Raw genomic sequence first — 23,797 nt, 5'->3', positions numbered from 1 at the left:
CTACAAACTTGGCACATCCCATACCTCAAGGAAATTTTCCTCTGTTATCCCACTATTGTCCAAATTCAAGATTCCATACAAGTTCCGAATGTAAAGCAAGTCAACCTCCTCCAAATCTTCAGAAGTGAGTGGGATTGAACAAAGTTGTTTCCACACAAATGGTGCTAGGTGTAGGTCTAACGGCTTCTTGGTCCGAATAGCCACAGCCATCAGGATTCCCAAAAACTTAAACTGCTGGAGATGCTCAGCAGTACATGCTGATGGGTTAAGCAAGAATCTGGAAGAAAACATAGAGGGGTTTAATTTGAGAATTTGAATTTGATCCCACAATAATTTAATGGCCATTAGTGTAACCATGTGATCTGCTCTTTGTGGCACCAAGCCCAGTCCTAAAATGCATGTGAGTTCACTAACTTGTCTGAGATTTTCCTCCTTTGTGTCTTCTCTCAATATCATGATAAGGTCAAGATGTATCAACTCTGATACATGTGTCAGCCTTTCCTCAGTGGTAGCATTGCCCTCTGCCAGAAATTTGTGGATTTAAGCTTCATTCAAGAACTTGAGCACACAGCACAGTTGAAGGTGATGTTTTACAGATCAGATATAAAACCCAGGCCCTATTTGCAATCTGAAGCTAAAGTAACACAGTGCTGTTCAAAGATAAGGAAGAGGGATTTCAGGCTAATATATATCTTTCAACCAATTTCACTAAAAAATTTCATTTACTCACAAAAACCTGCTCACTAATGCTCAGTTTGAGTTCCACCAGGAACACTTCACTCCAGGCCTTATTACTTGCCTTTAATGAAACATGGATGAAAGAGCTAAATTTCAGAGGTGAGGTGAAAGTGACTGCCTCTGACATCAAGGCAGCATTTGAATATGTAAAGGAGCCCTAGTAAAATCAAAGCCAATGGGAACCTGGAGAAACTCTACTGGCTTGAGTCAGCCCTAACATAAAGGAAGATGGCCAATCATTTCAGCCCCAGGGCATCATTGCAGTGTCTTCGGCCCAACCAATGTCACTCACAAACTTCCTCCATCATAATGTCAGAAGTGGGGATGCTCATTGAGGATTGCTTAGTGTTCAGTTCCATTCACAACTCCTCAGATAACAAAACAGTTCATTTCCACATACAGCAAAACCTGGACAACATTCAGGTTTAGGGTGATACGTGGCAAGTAACATGGCACCACACAATTGCCAGGCAATGACCATTTTCAACAAAAGAGACTTTCACTTGACATTCAAATGCATTACCATCGATGAACTCCACCCCCAACATCCAGCATCATCAATGTCCCGGGGGTCATCATTGATCAGGAACTTAATTGGACCAGCAATATAAATATTGTGGCTACAATAGCTGGGGGGCGGGCGGAGGTGTGTGTGTGTGTGTGTGGAATGTGGGCGAGTGGGATGTTGGGGGAGAGACCGGGGTGGGGGGAGGGAGGTCCAGCAGCCAAGAGACTTTAACCCGTGGGGGTAGGGGGAGGGGAGTGGAGGGGGGCCAAAGGCAGAAGGTGGTTTCTGATGGAGGCGCCCCACCAACCTTCCCACCCGGGGCCTAATTGGCCTAATAAATGGCTTGTTATTCTGGGGCAAGTAAATCAGCCCTAATTCCCCAAAGCCTTTCTGCCATTTATAACACATAGGTCAGGAGTTTGATAGAATACTCTCTACTTGCCTGGATTAGTGCAGCTCCAACAACACTCAAAGAGTTTGACAATATCCAGGGCAAAGCAGCCTGCTTGATGGTACCTCATCCACCAACTAATACATTCACTCCCTCCATCACCAGTACACAGTGGCAGCATTGTGTACCATATACAAGATGTAATGCCATATACAAGATGTAATTTAGCAACTCACTAAGGCTTCTTCGACAGTATCTTCCAAATCCGCGAACTCTATCGCCTAAAAGAACAATGGCAGCAGCCTCATTGGAACATCACTATCCACACGCTCCTTTCTAAGTCACATACCATCCTGATTTGGAAACATATCATTGTCCCATCACCACTGCTGGACCAAAATCCTGAAACTTCCTATGTACAGTAATGTGGATGTACCTACATCTCATGGACTGTAGCTGTTCAAGACGTCACTTTCCTAAGAGCAATTAGGGATGTACAATTAACGTAGGTCTTTGCAGAAATGCCCATATCCCATGAACGAATACTAGAAAAAAAATCTGGTCATTAAACTTCAGCATATTTTGTGGGGCCTTGCTATTTACAAATTGGCTGACGTGTTTCCCTACAGGAATTACTATAATAATATGCAAATTCTTTCTTTCATAATTAAAATATCTGTTTCACCTGTCTCTATTGATACCAACTTCGGCAGTGCCATTTGGTGTTGCAATCAGTAGATCGACCACTCCAGTTTCCAATTCCTGGAAAACAAAATACGTTGAAAATTAAATTGTTGATAAGAGGAAGTCTTGCCAAAGAGCAGGCAGCTCTCTAGTCCAAGCAGCGGCAGGAACTGCAATGAACAGAAGATGGAGTTCATGAAGATGATGGAGTCGAAGTACTGGGGCTGGACTATAAGCTAAGTTTTCAGGGTTACAGGGCAGGGAGGTGGGTAAATTGGCGGGAAGCAGTGCCGGGGGGCAGCAGCGGGGGGGGGGGGGGGGGGGGGGGGGGGGGGGAGGTGCCTGGAGAATGTGGGCGAATGAGATGTTGGGGGAGAGGCCTGGGTGGGGTGAGGGAGGTCCAGCGGCCGACAAACCTTAACGCGTGGGGGGGGGGGGGTGCGTGGGAGCGGAGGGAGGCCAAAGGCAGAAGGTGGTTTTTGATGGAGGCCCCCCTCCCCCACCAAATCCAACCTTCTTACCTGAGGCCTAATTGGCCCAATAACTGGCCACTTAAGGACCTCAACTAGGGCAAGGGCAAGCAGCTCGTCAGAGGCCTTGCCTGCCCCAGCATAAAATTGCTGCAAGATCAGGGTGGGCAGGAATCCAGAGGAAAACCTATTCCTTCTAAAAACCCACTGGTGGGGGAGAGTGAAATTCTGGCCATGGTTAATATAAGATACAAGATTTTGATGAATTTATGACAAATACTCTATATTAAGAGGCAGAAAATCTCCCAAACTAAGAACACCATTAGTGGTTGTAAATAATGCGTTACCTATGTGTATACCACATCAACAACAATTTGAATTTATATAGCACTTTTAATGTAGAAAAACATATCAAGATGTTTCACAGAGGTATAATAAAAAGAGCCAAAGATGGTGATATTAGGAGAGTGACTTTCTGTTATTCCATGAGCTCTAACTTTGCTCAAAAGTCTGTTGTGTAGCATTTTATTAAATAGCATCCCTCCTCCTCAGGGCGTCCATCACCAGGATCTCCAGTAACATATCAGAGAACCTGTGTGCCCTCTTCCTTGGTCTCTGAGCCATCCTGCAACATGCTACTGTGTGTCAGCCAAAGCACTCCACACCTTCATTGGAAGTGGGTGCAAGAAGCCCACATCCACTGTTCCATGAAATTTGGTGCTCAATTAAGCACTAAATCTACAGGTTTTCTAGTTTAGCACTACCAGACACATTCAAATTAATGGTACCGAAGCAAAATATTGTAGATGCTGGAAATCTGAAATAAAAACAGAAAATGCTGGAATTACTCAGCAGGCTTAGCAGCATCTGTGGAACAAGAAACAGAGATAACATTTCAGTTTGATGATCTTTCATCAGAATTGTTTCTCTCTCTGCAGGTGTTGCTTGCCCTGCTGAGTATTTCCAGCATTTCCTGTTTTTATTTAAAATAATCATAATCAGCAATTACAAACAAAATCGTTTGCTAAATCCATACCTTCAAGTAGGCTCGCCTGTCAGCATCGCACCTATTTATTGCCTGTTTTCAGCCCTCAATGACATTTAAATTAACCCTGTTTCCATAAAGAATGAAGTTCACAATATCATACATCACGAGGACGAGAAACGCCCACTGACTGCATTTGGATTATAAAAGAGATTGGCGGACAAATTGTTATAGTGAATGGTTTAAATATCAAGGGACACAATTATGAATAGCATCAGTAATTTTAATAAGTTGGACAGGCTGGTGGTGAGGAAATTAATTGAGGGCATAGGGGTTAACTGTGTATTCTGTTTTTAATCTCTGGAGGGAAACAAGCCTTTTCCAGTTTGCTTGTTTTGACATACCTGAGAGAGAAAGGAATAGAAAGATATGCTGATCAGGTAAGATGAAGAAAGTTAGGAAGCGCCTTGTGTGCAACATAAAACATTGGCACAGACCTGCTGGGGCAGATAATCTGTTTCAGTGCTTAAAATTCTATGCAAATGCAAATTTACCTGGCACATTTCTGTAATTGTGTCATCAAATACCCCACCAGCATCATCAGCACCTTCCCCAATCAACTTCACTTTCCAAGCTCGTGATGGAAGCCTCAATTCTGAGGTATTGAGCTGCACAACTTGTTTGGCAATCTGAATGAAGATAGGCTTGGTTGATCGCCCCCTGCACGTCACATACACATAAAAGTAATATATTTTATGCAAATTTAAAAACTGAAGAGCTGATGCTATAAATCTGTCATGCAAATATTGATACATGGACAGTATATGAGAGGAATTTCTATTTCCAAAAATATGATTACATGTTTTTTTAAAATTTGACCAATGTAGTTCTGATTTATAAACATTAAAATAGCAACAAAATTAAGCTATAGAAACTAGGAGCTGGAGTAGGTCATTCGGCCCTTCGAGCCTGCTCTGCCATTCACTATGATCATGGCTGATCCTCTATCTCAATGCCATATTCCCGCTTTCTCTCCATACCCCTTCATGCCCCTAAAATCCAAAAAATTATCAATTTCTTTCTTGAATATACTCGGTGACCCTGCCTCCACAGCCTTCTGTGGTAGAGAATTCCACAGGTTGACCACCCTCTGAGTGAAGAAATGTTTCCTTATCTCAATCCTAAATGGCCTGTCCTGTATCCTGAGACTGTGGCCCCTGGTTCTAGACTCCCCAACCAGGGGAAACATCCTGCCTGTGTCTAGACTGTCTAGCCCTGTTAGAATTTTATACGTTTCAATCAGATCCCTTCTCATTCTTCTAAACTCTAGTGAATACAGGCCCAGTTGAACCAATTTCTCCTCATAGGACAAAACTAATTTTTAATACTGGGAGGACTCAGTATGCAAGTAATAAACTCCAAGATGAGACATGTCCTGAGATGGGTCTTACTGACTTACATTATGTAAACAACAAGTTTATTTACAGTACAAAAGCAATACAGATTTTCAGATAAAGCTTTACTCCTAGAACTTAGGTTGTTTCAAGGTGTGTACATGACATGATCTTCATACAGAAACTGGAATGCGAAATTTGTTTGAATTAAAATAGCATTGCTGCTATAGGACCACAAGATAATTTGTGACAGCTATCTTCCTATTACAGCAGGCAGATACTTTTTAATCAAATTAACATGTTCTGGCCTCAACTGCCCTTCCTGATAACCTATTGTCAATTACTCTCTCATGTGAAAAACTTCCTGACATCAGTACCTTTTGTAACCCTGAACTACGGCCCTCTTATCCTGCTGTGCTGACAATTCTGTAAGTGTTTGCCAGACTTTGTTTTCTGTATCCTAACATATTATTTCATAATTTAGTGCTCTTTCACGAGTGTTTAAAAGTGAACTCAAACCGCCACCACCTTGGATATATTTTAGTAATATCAGTGTCATTTACCTGTGGCTTTTCTCAGAATTATTCATTGCCCTATCCTCTCTTCAGTAGGAAAACAATCCTCCATTAAGTTTAGCACTATAAACCTGCTCTTCTGTTCTGAATAAGAGTCATATTTGACTCGAACGTTAACTCTGTTTCTCTCTCCACAAATGCTGCCAAACCTGCTGAGTTTTTCCAGCACTTTGTTTTTATTTCAGATCTCCAGCAAACGTAGTATTTTGCTTTCACTATAAATCTATTGTTTCTTTCAGAACTAATCATCACTAGTAACAGAAGTAAGACTTTCAACCCCTTGAGCCTGTTCAGCTATTAAATTAGATCATTGCTGATTTATACCTTAATTCCATCTAACTACCTTGGCACTGTAACCCTTAATACACTTGCCATGCAAAAACCTATCAATAACAGTTTTTAAATTTTCAATTGACCTGGCCTCAACAGCCTTTTGGGGGAGAGAATTTCAGATTTACACTATTCTTTATAAGAAGAAGTACTTCCTGACGTCATCTCTGAACTCCTTAGCTCTAATATTAAGGTTATGCCTCTTGTTCTGGACTTCTCCACGAGAGGAAATGGTTTTTCATTATCCATCCTATCAATTCTTAACGCCTCAATTAGCTCATTCCATAATCTTCAAAATTTAAGGGATTGCTTTAATGCAACCTGTGCTCATAATTTAACCCTTTAAGCCTGGTACCTTTCTGGTCAATCTGCACTGCACCTTCTCCAAGGCCAATATATCCTTCCTGAGTTGCGGTGCCCAAAGCTAAATGCAGCATTATTTATGAGGTCTAACTAAAGGTTTATATAATAACAAACATACGAATTAGGAGCAGGAGTAGGTCACTTGGCCCCTCGAGCCTGCTCCACCATTCAATAAGATCATGGCTGATCTGATATGGTTGGTGTTAGGAACCCTGCTTTTCCTGATATATATATTAATGACCTAGATTTTGGGCACAACTTTACATTTCCTCCTACCCCTGATAAGCAAGGTGGTAAAAGGTTATCAAGAATCTAATGAAGCTTCCAACCTCTTTGTATTCCAGCCTTGAGATGACATTCCGTTAAGTCTTTTTAATTGCTTTTAGTACCGAAGACTCAAGGTCTGAATCTACTGGTCAGTGAGCTGGGGCAGGCCCCTCTCGCTGACATGTAAAATGACATGCGGTGACATCAGGCATGCATCCCGACGTCACCGCGCGTCATTCCGATCTTCAGTTTGGCAGGCACGCACCGGAGTTGGCTGCGTACCTGCTGAACTGTCAAAGGGCTATTAAGGCCATTAAAATAGCAATTAAAAGAATTAACATAGCTGCCCGTCCAACCTTAAGGTTGGCAGGCAGGCGGAGAGCCCAAGGCGGCCTTCGCATTTATCATAAAACTTCATCCATGGGCGGGATGAGGTTTCATGAAGGCTTTATAAATCAAATGAAAATTTTTATTAAAAATCAGCGACATGTCCCAGCTCATGTGGCACTGGCACATGAGCGGATATGTCTCAATAATTATTTTAAAATTTCAAATAATAATAATCAAACTAATCTCCCTGAGGCACGATTTCTGTGCTCTTTTGTGCGCAGGCACCGTCTCTCCCTCCTCCTCCCTCCCGCACAGGGAACACTCAGTGCTTCCGGGTGTGTGTCACACTGGGCGGGCCTTAATTGGCCCGCCCATGTAAAATGGTGGTGCACAGCCGATCACGGGCGGCGACTGGCTATGCGCCTGCTCTCACCTGCACCCGCTCAGCCCCCCTCCGACAGGGAGAAAATTCTCCCCATAGAATAGTTACAGTAAAGGAGGCCATTCAATCTGTCATGCTTGTGCCAGTTCTCTGCAAGACCAATGCACCTGGTGCCACTCCCTTGCCTTTTTCCCACAGCCCTGCAAATGTTTCCTCTTCAGATAATGATTCAATTCTCTTTTGAAAGTCAGGATTGAATTTGCCTCAACCACATACCCAAGCAGTGCATTCCAGATCCTAACCATGTTAAAAACAATTTTTCTCATGTTGCCATTGTTCCATTTGTCAATCACCTTATATCAGTTGTCTCTGGTTCTTGATCCTAAAATCAATGGGACAGTTTCTCCCTGTCTACGCTGAGCAGACCTCTCATGATTTTGCATATCTCTATCAAATCTACTCTCAACCTTCTCTTCGCTAAGGAGAGCAGCCTTAGCTTCTCCTATGTATCTAAGTAAATGAAGTTTCTCATTCCTGGAACTATTCTAGTGAATCCTTTCTGCATCCTCTCTCATGCCTTCACATCCTTCATAAAGTGTCGTTCACAGAACTGGATGCAATACTCCAGTTGAGACCAAACTAGTGTTTCATACAGGTTTATTATAACTTCCTTGCTTTTGTTCTCCATGCCCCCGTCTTCATAAAGCTCAGGATCCTGAATGCCTTATTAGCTGCGCTCCAAACCTGCTTTTCTATCTTCAATATCTTATGCACCTTCATCCCCTTTAGAATTATACCCTCTCTTTTATATTGCCTCACCCTGTTTTCCTACCAAAATTAATCACTTCACATTTCTTTGCACTAAATTTCATCTGCTCATCCACCAACCCATTTATGTCCCCTTGAAATTTAACACTTTTCTCCTCAATGCTTTGTTCCATGCGCAGATTTTCAAATTGTGCCCTCTACACCAAAAGCTAGGTCATTAATATATATCAGGAAGAGCAAGGGTCCTAACACTGACTACTAGGGAACCACACTATAAACCTTCCTCCAGTCTGAAAAACAACCATTCACTACTATTCTGTTTTCTGTCATTCAGCCAAGTTACTACTATCCCTTTTATTCCATGAACTTTAACTTTGCTCCCAAGTCTGTTGTGCGGCACTGTATCAGATATGTTTTGGAAGTCCCTGTACACCACATCGACAGCATTACCCTCATCAACCCTCTCCATTACCTCATCAAAAACTCAATCAACTTAGTTAAACATGATCTTCCCATAACAAATCCATGGTGGGCTCCTTAATTAACCCGCATTTGCCCAAGTGACCATTAATTTTGTTCTGAGTTACCTTTTCTGAAAGCTTACCCACCACTGAGGTTAAACTGACTGGCGTGTATTTTTTGGGCTTACCTTTACACCCTTTTTTGAACAAGGGTGTAACATTTGCAATTTTCTTATCTGCTAGCATCACCCTATATCTAAGGAAGATTTGAAAATTGTGGCCATTGCCTCTGCCATTTCTCAGTATTGTTGGATGCATTTCATCTGATTGATCAACTTTAAGTACAGCCAGTCCATTTACTAGCTCCTCTTTATCAATTTTAATCCCATCAAGTGTCTCAACTACCCCCTCTTTCATCATGGCCTGAGCAACATGTTCTTCCTTGGTAGAGACAGATGCAAAGTATTAATTTAACATCTCAGTCATGCCCTCAGCCTCCATGTGTAAATCCCTTTTTCGATCCCTAATTGGTCCAACTCCTCCTTTTATACCACCCTATCTGTTTAGAGAAGACTTTTGGTTTAAGGTAGGTGCCAGTCTCTTATACTTTCTCTTTGCTTTGTTCAATTCCCCTTTGAACCTTCTATATTGAGCCTGATTTTCAATTGTGTTAAACACCTGACAACTGTCAAATGCAGCCTTTCTCTGCTTTATCTTGTTCTCTATTCCTTTTGTCATCCAGAGAGTTCTGGATTTGTTTATCCTATCTTTCCCTGGCGTAGAGATGTACATTGACTGTACCTGAACTTTCTTTTCTTTGAAGGCAGTCCAATGTTTAATTACAGTTTTGCCTGTCAATTTTTAATTCCACTTTATCTTGGCCAGATCCATTCCCATCCCATTCAATTTGGCCCTCCCTCAATTCTTACTCTGGATTGCTTCTTGTCCTTTATCAGCCAACCTTATTATAGTGATTACTGTTCCCTAAATGTTCCCCTACTGACAATCGATCTACTTGGCCCACCTCATTCCCAAGAACAAGTTCCAGCAATGCCTCCTTTCGCGTTGGACTGGAAACATACTGCTGTAGAAAATTCTCCTAAATATAGAGCTCTTGACCCTCTCTGTCCTTTACATTACTACTATCCTAGACGATCTTATTAAACTTCCCCTTTCTAACTACTCTATAATGCATGCACTTCTTGTGTAATTTGCTTACAAATTTGTTCCTCTGCATCCTTCCCACAAGTTGGTGGCCTGTAGACTATACCGAGCAACTTAATGGTACTTTTATCATTTCTTAGGTCAAGCCAAATAGATTTGTCCTTGATCCCTTCTGGACATCCTCTCTCTTCAGCACTTATTCTCCTTAATCAATACAGCCACCCCTCCCCCTTTCACTACTTTGCTATTTTTCTTGAAACCCTTGGTATCCAGGAATTTTTAGTACGTAAGTCCTGCCTTTCTTTGAGCCAGGTGTCTGTTATCGACACATCATCGTATTTCCACACAACTATCTGCGTCTGCAGCTCACCAACCTTATTTGTCATATTCTAGTTCACATCTGTCTGAGGACATATCCTGCAGTAAAGAATGAAAAACCTTGCTTATTTAAAAAAAAAATTAATGGAAACTGAAATGTTCTGAGAGATTGACAGTTAACCAACTTGCTTTATACTTTGTATTTCTAGAGGTTCCCTGTAAGAAGATTTAAAAACATAATTTCATAGTATTTAACAACAATTTGCAGAGTAGCTCTTCGATTACCGTACCTTGCAGAAATTCTCTTCACCGTGATCTGAGGCCCATAGGTCTTTCCCTGAATCATAGTTTTTCCTATTGATCGCACTAGTGGCAGAATGTTGACTTTTGGAGACAGGAGGCCTCTCAACCGACCTTGAGCTATCGCTGAAGCTCCAATATTATACCGTGAAATACTGGTCTAGGTGAAAGAATGAATGAAAAACTTTTAATCAACTTGAAACATCAAAGTGCTCTTCTTATTGCTTGTTGCTGTGAGGATTATTTTTCTGTCAATTACTGAAAGCCTGTGACAGAATTGAAGCACAAGTGTGCTGGTCCAAGACCAGTAGGAAAAGTACAGTACATTTTGTACGAGAAAAGTAAACAATTAATTCCTATAGCAACCTCACTGGGTTAAAATGCACATTACATTAATTATGAATGTACCTGGGTGATATAAAAGTTTTTTGATTACAATTTCCTGCTAGCTGAGTTCTTAGCCTTAGCCAGAGTTTTTGGGGTGCACTTACTAAGAGTCAATAAGTGTCTACAGGGTGTGCATGAGAAAATGAGGAGGTTCAATCCATAATTCTCATGCAGATGTGCACTGGTCCATGGATCTGCAACCAAGCCGCATGAACACAAGAAATAGGAACAGGAATAGACCATATAGCTCTTTGAGCCTGCTTGCCATTCAATAATCATGGCTGATCTTGGTGTTCAACTCCACTTCCCTGCCTGTTCCCTATATCCCTTGATTCCCTGAGACACCAATGATTTGCCTATCCCAGGCTTAAATGTATCCAATGATGGAGCATCCACAACCCTCTGGGATAGAGAATTCCAAAGATTCACAACCCTTTGAGTGAAATAATTTCCCCTCATCTCAGTTCTACATGATTGGCCACTTGTCCAAGACTGTGCCCACATGTTTAAGATTCCCCGACCAGCAGAAACAATCTTTGCGTGTCTACCCTATCAAGCCCCTTTAAAAAATTGTACGTTTCGATGAGATCATATCTCATTCTTCTAAACTCCAGACAAAATAGACCCAATTTACTTAGCCTCACGTCAGAGGACAACTCCCTAATCCCAGGGGCCAATTTAGTGAACTTTAGTGAACCCAAAATGGTACACAGTACTCTAGATGTGGTCTCAGCAAAACCCTGTACAACTCTAGCAAAACTTATTTATTCCTGTACTCCAAACCCCTTGCAATAATGGCCAACACGCTATTTGCCTTCCTAAATTGCTTGCTGTACTGCATGTTAACTTTTTGCATTCCTCACACCTAAGTCTCTTTGAACACCCACACTTACAAGTTTCTCACCTTTTAAAAAATATTCAGCTTGTCTATTCTTTTGGCCAAAGTGAATAACTTCACATGTTGGTGGGATTTTCCACACCCGCCTGCTACTGGGATCTTCCGGTCCCGCCGCAAGTCAATTGACTTCTGGCTGAAGCGCCACCTTTCCCGCAACAGGAATGGGATTTTCCGGCCTATAATCCATCTGCTATTTTGTTGCTCACTCACTTAACCTGTCTATACCTCTTTGCAGCCTCTCTGAATTCTCCCTACAGCTTAACTTTCCATCTAGCTTTGTATCAACAACAAACTTATATACATTACTCTGTCTCTTCATCTAAGTCATTAATATAGACTGTAAACATCTGAAGCTCCAGCACTGATCCTTGTGGTACTCCACTATTCACTACCTACCAACTTGAAAAAGTCCCATTTATGCCCACTCTCTGCTTCCTATCTGTTCACCAATCTTCTATCCATGCTACTGTATTACCTCCAACTCCAAGTGTGGCACCTTATCAAAAACCTTTTGGAAATCCAGGTATACTATTGGTTTCCCTTTACCTACCTTACTAGTTACATCCTCAAAAAACTCCAATAAATTTGTTAAACCATGTTGACTTGTTCTAATCATACCAAGCTTTTCTAAGTGCATTGCTAACACTTCCTTAATAATAGATTCCAGAATTTTCCCAACAACTGATGTGAGACAACTGGCCTGTAGTCCTGTTTTCTCTCTCCCTCCTTTCTTGAAAAGCAGAGTAACATTTGCCAACTTGCAATCTAATCGGACTGTTCCTGAATCCAATAAAGTCTGAAAAAAAATTACAGCCAGCGCATCTTCTATCTCTGCAGCTATCTGTGGCTCTTAATCATCTCATTTGAGGCTCACAACCTTCTTCAGTTGGATCACATTAACATGGGGCAGAATTTTACGAGTCAGTGAGCGGGGGGGGGGGGGGGGGCCTGCTCGCCGATGTGTAAAATGATGTGCAGTGATATCGGGGGGAACTTCCGACGTCACCACGCCCAATTTAAATTTTCAGGAAGGCGGGAGCACAGCAAAATCAGCTGCGTGCCCACCGACCTGTCAATGGCCAATTGAGGCCATTGACAGGGTCAATCAAGTAATTAAAGGACCTGCCCGTCCAACCTTAAGGTTGGCGAGCAGGCCAGGAGCCCCGGCGGCAAATGGATAAAACATGAAACCTCATCCACGGGCAGGATGAGGTTTTATGTAGGCTTTAAAAAATTTTAATAAAGATTTTGTAAAAATTATGGACATGTCCCAATTCATGTGACTTTGTCACATGAGGGGACATGTAAGGGAAATTTTTTATTTTTATTTTTAATATTTTTGAAAGTAGAGGCGATCTCCTTAAGGCAGCATTTAGCCTCAGGGAGATGAGTGCACTCTTTCATGAGCATGCGTGAAAGAGCACACTATTGATTTTGGGAATCCCCCCCCCTCCGCCCGCACAAGGAGCACATTGAGCTTCCCTGTGGATGTCAAGCTGGGCGGGCCTTAATTGGCCCGCCCACGTAAAATGGCGCCATGTCTCCGATCGGGGGTGTCGATCGGAAGTGTGCCCGTACGCGCCCGCCCATCAACTTCCCCCCCAACGGGGGGGAAAATTCAGCCCATGAAAAAAGATAAAAAAAGTTAAATCAAGAAAAGCAAGAGCTGTGCTTTTATCGAAGGGGCAAAAGGCTAATTACAATGCTGCAGTTTACAGTTTCAAATTATTATTTTAACGAAAAACATCACTGTGCTCTGAATAAATCTTTTGGAGCAGTATAGCTACAACATAGTTATAGATAATGGCTGGGATTTTCCGCTCCCGGCCGTGGCAAGTGTCACGGTGGGTGGGAGCGAAAAGTATCGCAAAAGCCTAAAAATCTGTTTCGTGTCGGCGGGAAAACAGGGTCCTATTGTCCATTCCAGACTTGCGGACAATGAAGGAGTGTGTTTCCCAATGCGCAATGTCGGGAAGACCATTTGAATAAATTTAAATGCGATGAATACTCATTATAAAGCCTGCTTGCTGGTATCATTCCTGGCCACATTGGATCAAGAGCTCATGGCAGTGTCTAGTTAGACCTATGTGTTTCACAACTGGATATAAGCGACATGCATCTGGCAACCAGCACTTCGATCGTGACTTTGAAGTTTGTTTGCCTACCTTTCATCACGCTATGCTCAAGACACCTCGACTCAGCGTCAGGCTTTGCAAGCAGCACCACATCGCTCTCAGGAGGATATCACAGACAAGTCTCTATATACAAGGCCAGCAGTTAAGGCAGGGGGATGCTGTGGAAGGGTCCGCATGGCAAGGCCTCCACAAGGAAGAGGGCAAAAGTGTCAAAGGGTGCACTCTGACACAGGACTAGGAGTGCGAGTTGAAATGGTCCCCTGGGCCAGAATGGAGAAGAGAGCTCAGAGAGGGTCAAAGGCAAGCTGGAGACAGAATTGGAAGATGGCAGAGTGAGGAGGTGCTTAACTTTACAGTGCTGGCCATGCAAGGACTGCCCCTGTCCTAGAAGAGGGAGAAGCGCATGTAAGTAAAATGTAATTCATGCCCAGCAAATTGTGCACAGGGCATGGTCGTTGTAACTGGTGCCTCGATCCGGCGACTTTCTGGATCAATAATGGATCGCGGTTGGCACACTCAGACAGGGTAGGCTGTAGGTGGTTAAAAGGAATTGTAGGGCCATTCGAGGGTTTCCATGGGGGCGGGCTAGGCTCAGAAGCTCACTATGCAATAAGGCACAAGAAGGGGCGGGCTAATCTGCCAATGGGACATTGGCACATCTGCCTCAATGCATTTAGGGAGTTCCACAGGGATATCCTCCACAATCAAAATGGCATAAAGCTTTGGAGGGGAAGGCTTGAGAATCCTTGAAGGAAGGGGAAACTGAACTTAATGCACCCTCAGGATGATGGCAGGGAATACCACACTCATACAAGGGAGGGTCCAAGCTGGTCAGGTAGTTGAGGTCTTAGCACCACTATCTTGCAGCCTGAAGGGGCAGCACAGCACAAAATTAATCTGAGGAATAGCTCAGCTGGTAATTGCTCTAAGGGCCAGTTGGAGGATTGTACATTGCACTGGGGGCCGATTAAAGTGGCATTCAACTGAATTGCGTATTGCCTAATGAGGATAGATGCATACCTGAGACATGTTAGGAGCTTTTCAATGATAATACAGGGAATCAGGGGAGTGAAGCAATGAAGCACATTCATTTGAGATTAATGATCAGCCACGGCAGTAATAGAACTTCTTGCTGTAATCCCTTGTTCGTAGCCTGCCAATTTCCCACAGTGATAACGAGGTCTCAACCATTTAAGCAACTGGGCAAGCTCCAGTTGCATCTTTAAAGCAGGAGCTCTCAGTCTGGCGCTGGCAGTTTCGCATGTGAGAAGTCTCAGAGCCACCTCCAATAATCAGTTCCTCAATGAATATTAGACCTCATGAGAACCACAGAGTATAGAGTGACAGTGCAGTGATTGAGGATCCCAGTGCCTGGCCAAACTAACTGCATAGCAGCCAGTCACGTCAAGGTTGGGGGAAGGAAGGTGGGCGCAGTGGAAGGTGCACCATCAAATTTTCCTTATGCTGGCCAGGATTTCAGCATCGAGTAGGTGCCATTACTGGATCCGAGCCCTTAAACCCACAGCTACACACGAGAAATGTACAGACATTGGAGCTTTGGAGGTTCATGCTGACTTTTTTTTTCTCTCATTGATGCCGCAGAGAAGGAAACTTTAGGAAGATGAAGGCTGGATTTGTTGCTGCCTGCATTCTCGCATACAGACACAAGAGAAGGTGGAGACAATTGCAATTGTGATGCCAGGCTCACCAGAGGGAGGAGCTAAACATTCAAGAGCAAAGGGCAGCAGGGCTTCCTCCGGACGCAGAGTGTGAGGCTAACAGGTACGTGGTGCCTAGGCGGCTCTCGAGATCGAGGGCCTACAGACCTCACATGCCTTATCTACAGATGAGCGAGAGACCGTGTTGCTGACGCCTCCAAATTCCAGGGATCTGGGGACTCACATTTACCACATTCTCCAGGGATTGGGAGGAAATCCATTGCTAGTGGCTTTGAAAGTCATTGCCGCACTGAATTTATACACAAGTGGCTCCTTCCAATGCTGCAGTGGGGACCTGCGTGGGATCTCCCAAGCATCAATGCACAAATGAATACATGAGGTGACAGATATTCTTTTTGCGAAGGCCCACAATTATGTGCGCTAAGCCAAAGATCAAGACAGCCAGCAGGCCACAGCACTGGGCTTTGCTGAGATTGCCGGTTTTCCACAGATGCAGGGTACTATTGACTCCACTCATGTGGCTATCAAAGCTCCCTGGCAACAGGCACTCCAACACATAAACAGGACGGGATTCCACTCACTCAATGTACAGCTAGTCTGCGATTATTAGAAGCAAATAATGCAGGTGTGTGCAAGGTACCCAGGGAGCTGCCATGACTCAAGCATCTTGGGCAGATCGCAGATCCCGGACATCTTTGGGGGACCAGACAAAGTCAGCAAAGGGTATCCGTAAAGGACCTGGCTGATGACATCCATGTGATGGTCACAAAACCCTGCAGAGAGAAGGTACAACAATGCTCGTATCGCTACCTGAACACTGGTAGATCAGAATATTGGCATCTTGAAGGTGTGGTTTTGATGCCTCGACAGATCTGGCAGAGCACTCCAGTACACTCACTAGAGGGACTTCTAGATCATCATTGACTGCTGCACATTGCACAATGTGGTGCTGCAAAGGGGGAGGACTTGCCAGATGCAGACATGGAGGAGCTACACGTCTCCTCCATTGAGGAGAACAATGAAAGGGATGATGGTGAAGAGTCTGAGGAAGCCGAGGCTGCAGGGGAAGCGGCTACAGTGCGGGCCAGATGAGGCAGGTGATCACTTGAGGCCCTCATTCCAGATTCCAAGAGGAGGATGACAAGTCATTGCCTGCATCTTCTTGACAAGTGTCCTCTCTCATGAACCCACATGAACACCAGCCTTGCTAACCCTATCCTTGGAACCATGCACTTCAATCTGAGAATGAGCTCCCAACCATTTTGCCAACCATTGTCCTGGTCTTTTGAAGGATGATGAAGGCTCGGTAACATGTGTCCTTTTTGAGAGGAGGTCCAACCTGGATGAGGGCGTCCTGCCATTATACGTCAGAAGGCACAGCCTCTTGTAATGTATCTGCAGCATTGCAGTCAGCACGGAAGTCCTGCAGGGGCAGGAGCAGCTCCACAATCCTTAGTGCACTCGTAGCTCTTTGCCCTCTGTCTGATAAAGCTCCTCAAGGAGATCCATCAGCCAAAATGGGACAGTGCATTGTGTCATCTTGATGGTTTAACTGAGAGGTCACACTTGGGCCAAAGCAGCAGGGGATGCTACGCAAGTGTAACTCCATTTTGACATCATGTGGTCCTTTATGCCCCCTCCTCTTCCATCACATTGACTCCTGTCACTCTCAGTTAGGGGTTGGGCGTGCATTCATCCTGACTTTTCTATGGATTCGGAGCACCTTAGGATCACAAAGTTCACACAGTCAGTCTGCCCACATGGCCAGCCTTGGTCCTTGCCAACTGCAAAATGCAAACACACCATGAACCAGTCAAGGAAATGCGTGTTTGATAATAAAGAGCACTCATCAGATTCATTACATTCTGAGTTGCATCTCATTGGTACCCTCAAAAGTGTCAAAAGCTACCATATGTGATCCAGAGCATGCTCCAAGGCTCCTATGATCGCACCACATGACCATTTGTTTTTATCTTCAATGACCTTGGTGAGGGTATAGGCAAGAGGAGGCTACTCAAAACATGTGGCTCAAGTCTGCATCCCTACATTGTGATGTGGGCCTTGTGGCCACAATGCAGACAACTACAAAGTTAGAATGGCAGACCGTTAGAGACTTGAGTGCCAGCAAAATGAAGTGCCTTCGAGGGGCAGAGGTGGAAAGGTGCTCATGTTTGTCGCTGAACTTACCAGTTGAGCACTGTGAGAGCTGGATACATGCAAAGCGGACAAGATCGCACATGATTTCTGAGTAAGATCTCATAGATAGGAAATCCTGCCAGGTGACATTGAGTAAATGGAGTGTGAGGATTTATGATCCTTCTCCATGTGTTCACACGTCTCGATGGAAACAAGACCTTCACCTTACAATAATGCAGATGAGACAGCTGAAGGCCTTAGTCTCAATCTTAAACAGGCAAAAATGATATCAACATCAAGCAGCACATTGTGTGTATGAGGTTTCTTACACAAATAGACTTGACATTAAAGATGAGGCATCAGTGATGTTGGAAATGATATGAGTGTGCACACACACTGTGGTGATGTGGAAGCTGACAACATTGACCCAAGACGCCTGGCTTTGACATCTGCAATAAGTGGCTGTAGGGACCAATGTGACACACCTGATAGACAAAAACACAGCTGATCATAAAGAGGAGGCATACACAGAAGTTGTGAAATGGGTGGTTTTCTATTTACATTAGTGTAAAGTATACAAAACATGGTTAACACCCATGCGACTGTCATGCTCTTAACCTTCCTAACCCTACCGCTACATCTTGGTGCATCCCCAATATCCACAGCGGAGATGGAGGCAGCCTGCTGACTTCTACACGCTGTTGTCTGTGATGACTTTGGTGGGCATCTTCTGGACAGCTGAGATTTAGATGGCCTTGGCCTGCTTTGGGTCTCCAGGCACACCTTCCTCGTCCAGTGGAGCTGAAGGTGATGGGGTCACAGGAAGAAGGGATTGGGATTGGCTGTACACTCCCGGAGTCACCCAAGTGGATGACCCCGGGGTATGCAGATGCTGGTCCCCCTCCCAATGGGCACCCAAGGGCCCCTGGCTGATTCCTTGAGGAGAAGGGTAAGCTGGATGAGATCGAATTGCCCTGCACCCCCACCCTCGCATAGCTACTAATGGATGCCACCAATGGTTACAGCAATGGAGTGCTGCTCCTGCAGCAGTGCAGAACCTATGCCCTGGACCAAGATCTTCATGGTGGCTGCCATCCTACCAGTGTTGACCTCACTGCGCAGGCATGCTGGGTCTACAACCTTAGACTGAATACGGATGGACTCCTCCATTGTTTGTTGCAATCTGCAACGTAGTAGACAACCCTTCCTGATATTCCCCTGACTGTCACTGAAGCTCCACCAACTGAGTTAGGACCAAGTCCAGAGGCTCGTCATCAGACTCAGAAGAATCCTGGTCTCCAGCAGTCCCCTGGGCGCCGGCTACCTTGGATCTTCCTGCCTCCACCTGCTGTGGACCAGATTGTGTGCTGTGCTCACCAGATTGTGACCCCGACGCTACTCTAGAACTAGGTCCTGTCGAAGTGTGTTTCTACGCTGGTGGAAGACGTGGGTGAGTGCTGTGACGGGTCTTCCACAGTGTTCTCCTCTTCTTCTACTTCTGAAGGGTCTTCAGGGCTGTAGATGACGGCTTGGCTGGATGCATGCCCTTGGATGCTTTCTAGAGCTGCCTATGAAAGAAAATAGAGATTACTTAAGGATGGCAAGCGACTGCAAGATAGCAGAATGGACTCACAGTATGGTTGTCTGGGGGATGAGCAGATGCAGGGTCCTCACTTGGGTTGACACCATTCATCTCGCCGACGCCACATGCATGGTCCCAGTCCTCTCCGGTCAACACGATGGCACGCTCCTCATATGTAGTGAGGGCCTTAACTTCCGGTCTAGGACCTCTCCCTCCTATTATGTCTGAGCTTGTCCTGCATGAAGACAAATGAAGTGATTGTGAGCAGGACACATGCCTAGGCAGATGATAAGGATGCCTGCCTTGTGTGCGTGGTGAGTGGAGCAGTGGGCGGGATGAAGATGCGATGTACACAGGCCATGAGTCTAAATGGAGATGCGAAGGTGTGTGAGAGACAATAAATGGTGACGCGCCTTCAGCTGGCAGTGTGTGAGATCCCTGTGGAGTGTCATCAAGCTAAGTCCTGATTGGCTTGTAAATATGTGTTGAGGATGACGAGATGGTTGGCTTACCTTGATGGAATGGATGAGATCATTCATCCTCTTCCTGCACTGGATTGCAGACCTTTTCTGCGGTGCGGTTGCACTGTCCATCAAAGCCACTGCCTCCAAAGCTGGAGTGGTGGCATTGGTGAATCTCGTCTGCCCATCAATGGGGTAGATGACATCCCAGCAGGACTCAACAGCGTCCAGCAGTTAGCCCAGCAAAGTGTTACTGAACTTTGGAGCTTCATTCTTCTTGCATTTCGGGCCATTTCTTCTGTGGGGCTATCCTGGCCTGGATACACTGGCCTGATTTTTGCTTTCCGAGGTCCGGTGCATGCCCAACCCAAACACACGTAAAATTGTGTGAAATGACATCAGGTGTGCATCCAGATGTCATCGCGAACACTTTCAATATTGAGGTCGACGGCCGTGCGCGAAAGTTGGAGACGCGCTTGCTGACAATTAAATGGTCAATTAAGGTCATTAAAAAGCCTACTGATCGTGATTTTACGTTACTCGTCCACTTTTACAGTTGGTCAATCGACCTTTTGAGCTTCTTATCTTTGCTACAATCTCGATCCAGGGTTGGATGAAATGTCCAGGATGAAATATAATAATAAAAATGTCCGGTGACTGAGGTTTTTTGAGTGATGCTGTCACGTGCTTGTATGTGCTGCATAGACACAGTTTGCTGCATTCTTTTCTTTCTCATTTAATTTTTACAGGTCTGCAGCTCCCTGAGGCAGCTCCGCAGCAGCTGTCTGCCTCCAGGGAGCTCATAAGAAGTGCCCACCCGCACCCTCACTTTCCTTGGCACCCACCCTCTTACCGCCACCCACCCCGGCAGCTTTGAGCCTTTCTCAGTGCATGTTTCATGCTGACTGCCCGTTAATTGGCCAGCCAACGTGAAATTGCATTTGGAGTCCAATCGCGGCCGGAAGCGCATTTTGCATCTGCTGCCAGGCCCACCAGTTGCATGCGCCCAACAAGCGCACGACTTAGGCCACTGAGAAGGCTGATTGTGGCTGCACTTTAAAAATGACGTCTGGAGGTAAGAACAATGAGGTCATGGTGGGGCAGGCGAATCAGAGGCCGTCAGCCTGCAATCTGACGTGCTTCTGGTTTTTGCACTGGTAATGAAGTGGGGAGCGGACAATACAGCGTGAAAAGCCGCTACTGCGCTCGGTGGGGAAAAAGTCGTTTTTCCCGCCCGCTACCGCACTTTTAGCGCAGATGGAAAAAACACTCCCAATGCCTTTGTTTTGAGGAACAGATTTTATGGTTGCAATCATGATTGTTTCTAATATAACTGAGATGATAAATTATCCTGAATGAGCTATTAAGAAGCTATTTTTTAATCATGAAAATCAATCGCTGAACAAAGTGTCTTAATTCCATACATTTTAAGTTAAAGTTTATTTTAAAGATGACTCCACTGACAAAATTATAGCAAAACTTTAAAAAAACTTTAGGTCAGGTCAGTTAGGTCTATTGGAATTGTATTTGTTCTGTTGATACATAAATTCAATGCAGGTATTTTATTTATTATTGATGCAAATTATGCATTCTACCAGGAAAACTTGGCAATTTGCCAAGGATTTGAATTAGAAATACCAAACTTCATCTTGTGGCGTCCAACAGTTTTTATTTTAGGCAATTAATTTTCAAGGACTATTCAGGTAAAAAACGTTACTGACCCTTGGACAAGTTAGTTATAAGTCAAAATTGGCAGGACATCGTAGTCCTCAGTTGAATGACTATCCATTGATAAAAAAGCTAACAATGGGCGACTGGGTTGTAAAGTAGGTTAGAAATGGCACTTTCAACTTAAAGTAAAGTCAAGGATTGCTTTCTCTGTTGCTTTCAGATCTAAGTGAAATGAGCTTGCATAGTCTCCAAATGCCTGGTTGAAAAAAACTGTTTGCAATTCTTCAAAAAAAAAAATCAGGAATCTGACTCAGAGGATACTAGGATATAGAAAGGACAGAGAACAGGGTTAATATACATTCCTTGGCCAAAGTAGAGAAATCCCTTTGTTAACTTATGCTTTATTTTAATTGAAACTGCCCAATGCTGAAACAAGAATTTACAAAAATGTATAGTTTTGTACATTATGGAATACACTGTTTTACACAAGTTGGATTAGAAATCAGCTTTGAATTTTTTGCTTTCAATTTCTTCTTCACAGTGCTCTGGCCAAGATTAGCTATTCATGTGTGCACGTGCTTAGATGTCAAGTCATTAGTGCAAGTCCGTCACCTCCTGTTCCACAGCACAATAGGCTTGGTGCTTCCAAATTAGCATGGCTTTTTCTGAAAACCTGCCCCACACAGTTTCTTTCTATCTGTTCTTTCCAGACCCCTCATGATTATGAACGCCTCTCTTGATTCTCCTTTCAACCTTTCCTTCTTAAAGGAAAACAGCCACAGCTTCTCCAATCCAACCAGATAACTAAAGTCCTTCACCCTGGAACCATTCTTCTATTTCTTTTCTGCACCCTCTCTAAAGCCTTCATTTCACTCCCTTGGTGGGCCCTAAGCTCTGGAATACCATCCTATACCTCTCTGCCTCAGTTTCCACTTTTAGGAGGTTGACTTAATGGGCAGAATTTTACATCCTGTGTGCGGGCATGAGCCCGACCCGATCTGGTGTAAAATTGCGCAAGTTGATGTCAGGCAAGCATCCTGATGTCATTGCGCACTCGTACAATATTTCGCTCGGTGGGTGTGTGCAAAAGTTGGAAGCACGCCCGCTGACAATTAAGCCTGCAATTAAAACCATAAATGGCGCAATTGTCTGCGATTTTTTGTGGCCTGTCCAACCTTATGATTGGCGGATGGGCAAATTGGCCAGGTGGCCTTTACATTTTACATCAAACCTCATCCAAAGGCGGGGTGAAATTTCCATTAGGAGATAAAATAAAAATAAAGCTGGGGACAGCATTTTTATGAGGTATGCTTTCAGGTGCTTGATTGTGATGCATGGGCATTTTTTTGCAGCTTTTTACTGCTTTATTTCATTATTTGCAGATCTGCTGCTTCCTGAGGCAACTGTCTGCCTTCAGGGGGCTCTCTTGCAGCACTCACCCGCACCCATGATGATGTCATCGCCTGCCCTCTTCCCACCTCCACCCTGGCAGTGCTGAGCTTTACAGCACGTTTTTCACGATGGCTGGCCGTTAATTGTCCAGCCAGTGTGAAATTGTGTTTGGGGGGCCGATCGTGGTTTAGGGCTCGTTTCCCAGCCGCTCCCGGGCCCGTCAACCGAGAAATTCAGGCCAATCTCTCCCTATGTGTTTTAGTGTCATAGTTTGCTTTGTAATGATCCTGCCAAGGGATGTTTTATTAGGTTAAAAGACGCTATATAAATAAAAGTTATTGTTGGGCAAAGCCAGAACAAGGAGGCATAATCTTAAAATTATAGCTAGACCATTTAGGAGGAGTGAAACCAGGAAGCACTTTAACAAACGGTAGTGGTAATCTGGAACTCCTCCTCCACCTCTTTCCACACACCTTTTTGAAAGTTTCAAGACTGAGAATGCGAGATTATTGTTAGGTGAGAGGATCAAAGAACATGGAACAAAAGTGAGTAAATGGACTTGAGGGTCAGATCAACTATATTCTAACTGAATGACCAAACACCCATAGATTGACAAATCCTGCTCTATCTTTGTACAGATTGCAAAGAGTTACTTAATTCAGCAGGTGGGGGGTGGGGGGGGGGGGGGGCTGCAAATCAGGAAAGCAGATCATTTAAAAAACTCAAGTACCTATGCTGATGGAAAAGTAACTGTTGCAACTTCAAGGTTTTGAAGGAATTGTACATATTTCTGTTCCCGCTGTTGACTTAACTCTTTATCTCTGTCTTTCAGATAATGTTTTAGATAACTTGGCGTTCTAATTCCATGCAGGAATATAAGACAGAATCTTGTGCTCTTGTTGGTGATGAGCTTGGGAGTGGGAGGGGCATGTAATTAGGCAAGGTAATGGTTACCTTTCCGCCTCCACCAAAATTAAGCTCAGGGCAGGAAAGCCCATGGTCGACCTTCCTGACTCGCTGCCTATTGA

At 44.2% G+C, this 23,797-nt stretch overlaps 1 protein-coding gene across 10 annotated transcripts in view; it reads right to left on the bottom strand.

Annotated features, from left to right (window-relative positions):
- The window catches only part of LOC121285080 (probable E3 ubiquitin-protein ligase HERC1), a 436,191-nt gene that overhangs the window by 28,427 nt on the left and 383,967 nt on the right, over positions 1-23,797 (bottom strand). For all 10 annotated transcript variants that reach the window (XM_041201223.1, XM_041201218.1, XM_041201210.1 and 7 more), the window contains 4 exons: positions 10,419-10,588; positions 4,331-4,496; positions 2,323-2,399; positions 25-277 (listed from right to left, as the gene is read on the bottom strand). In XM_041201223.1, coding sequence (XP_041057157.1) covers positions 25-277; positions 2,323-2,399; positions 4,331-4,496; positions 10,419-10,588 — 666 coding nt within the window. The remainder of the gene's footprint in view (positions 1-24; positions 278-2,322; positions 2,400-4,330; positions 4,497-10,418; positions 10,589-23,797) is intronic.

The sequence above is a fragment of the Carcharodon carcharias genome, chromosome 1 (assembly GCF_017639515.1).
Source record: "Carcharodon carcharias isolate sCarCar2 chromosome 1, sCarCar2.pri, whole genome shotgun sequence".
Taxonomy (NCBI): domain Eukaryota; kingdom Metazoa; phylum Chordata; class Chondrichthyes; order Lamniformes; family Lamnidae; genus Carcharodon; species Carcharodon carcharias.
The sequence above is the reverse complement of the archived record's forward strand: the minus strand, read 5'-3'. Positions and strand labels throughout refer to the sequence as shown.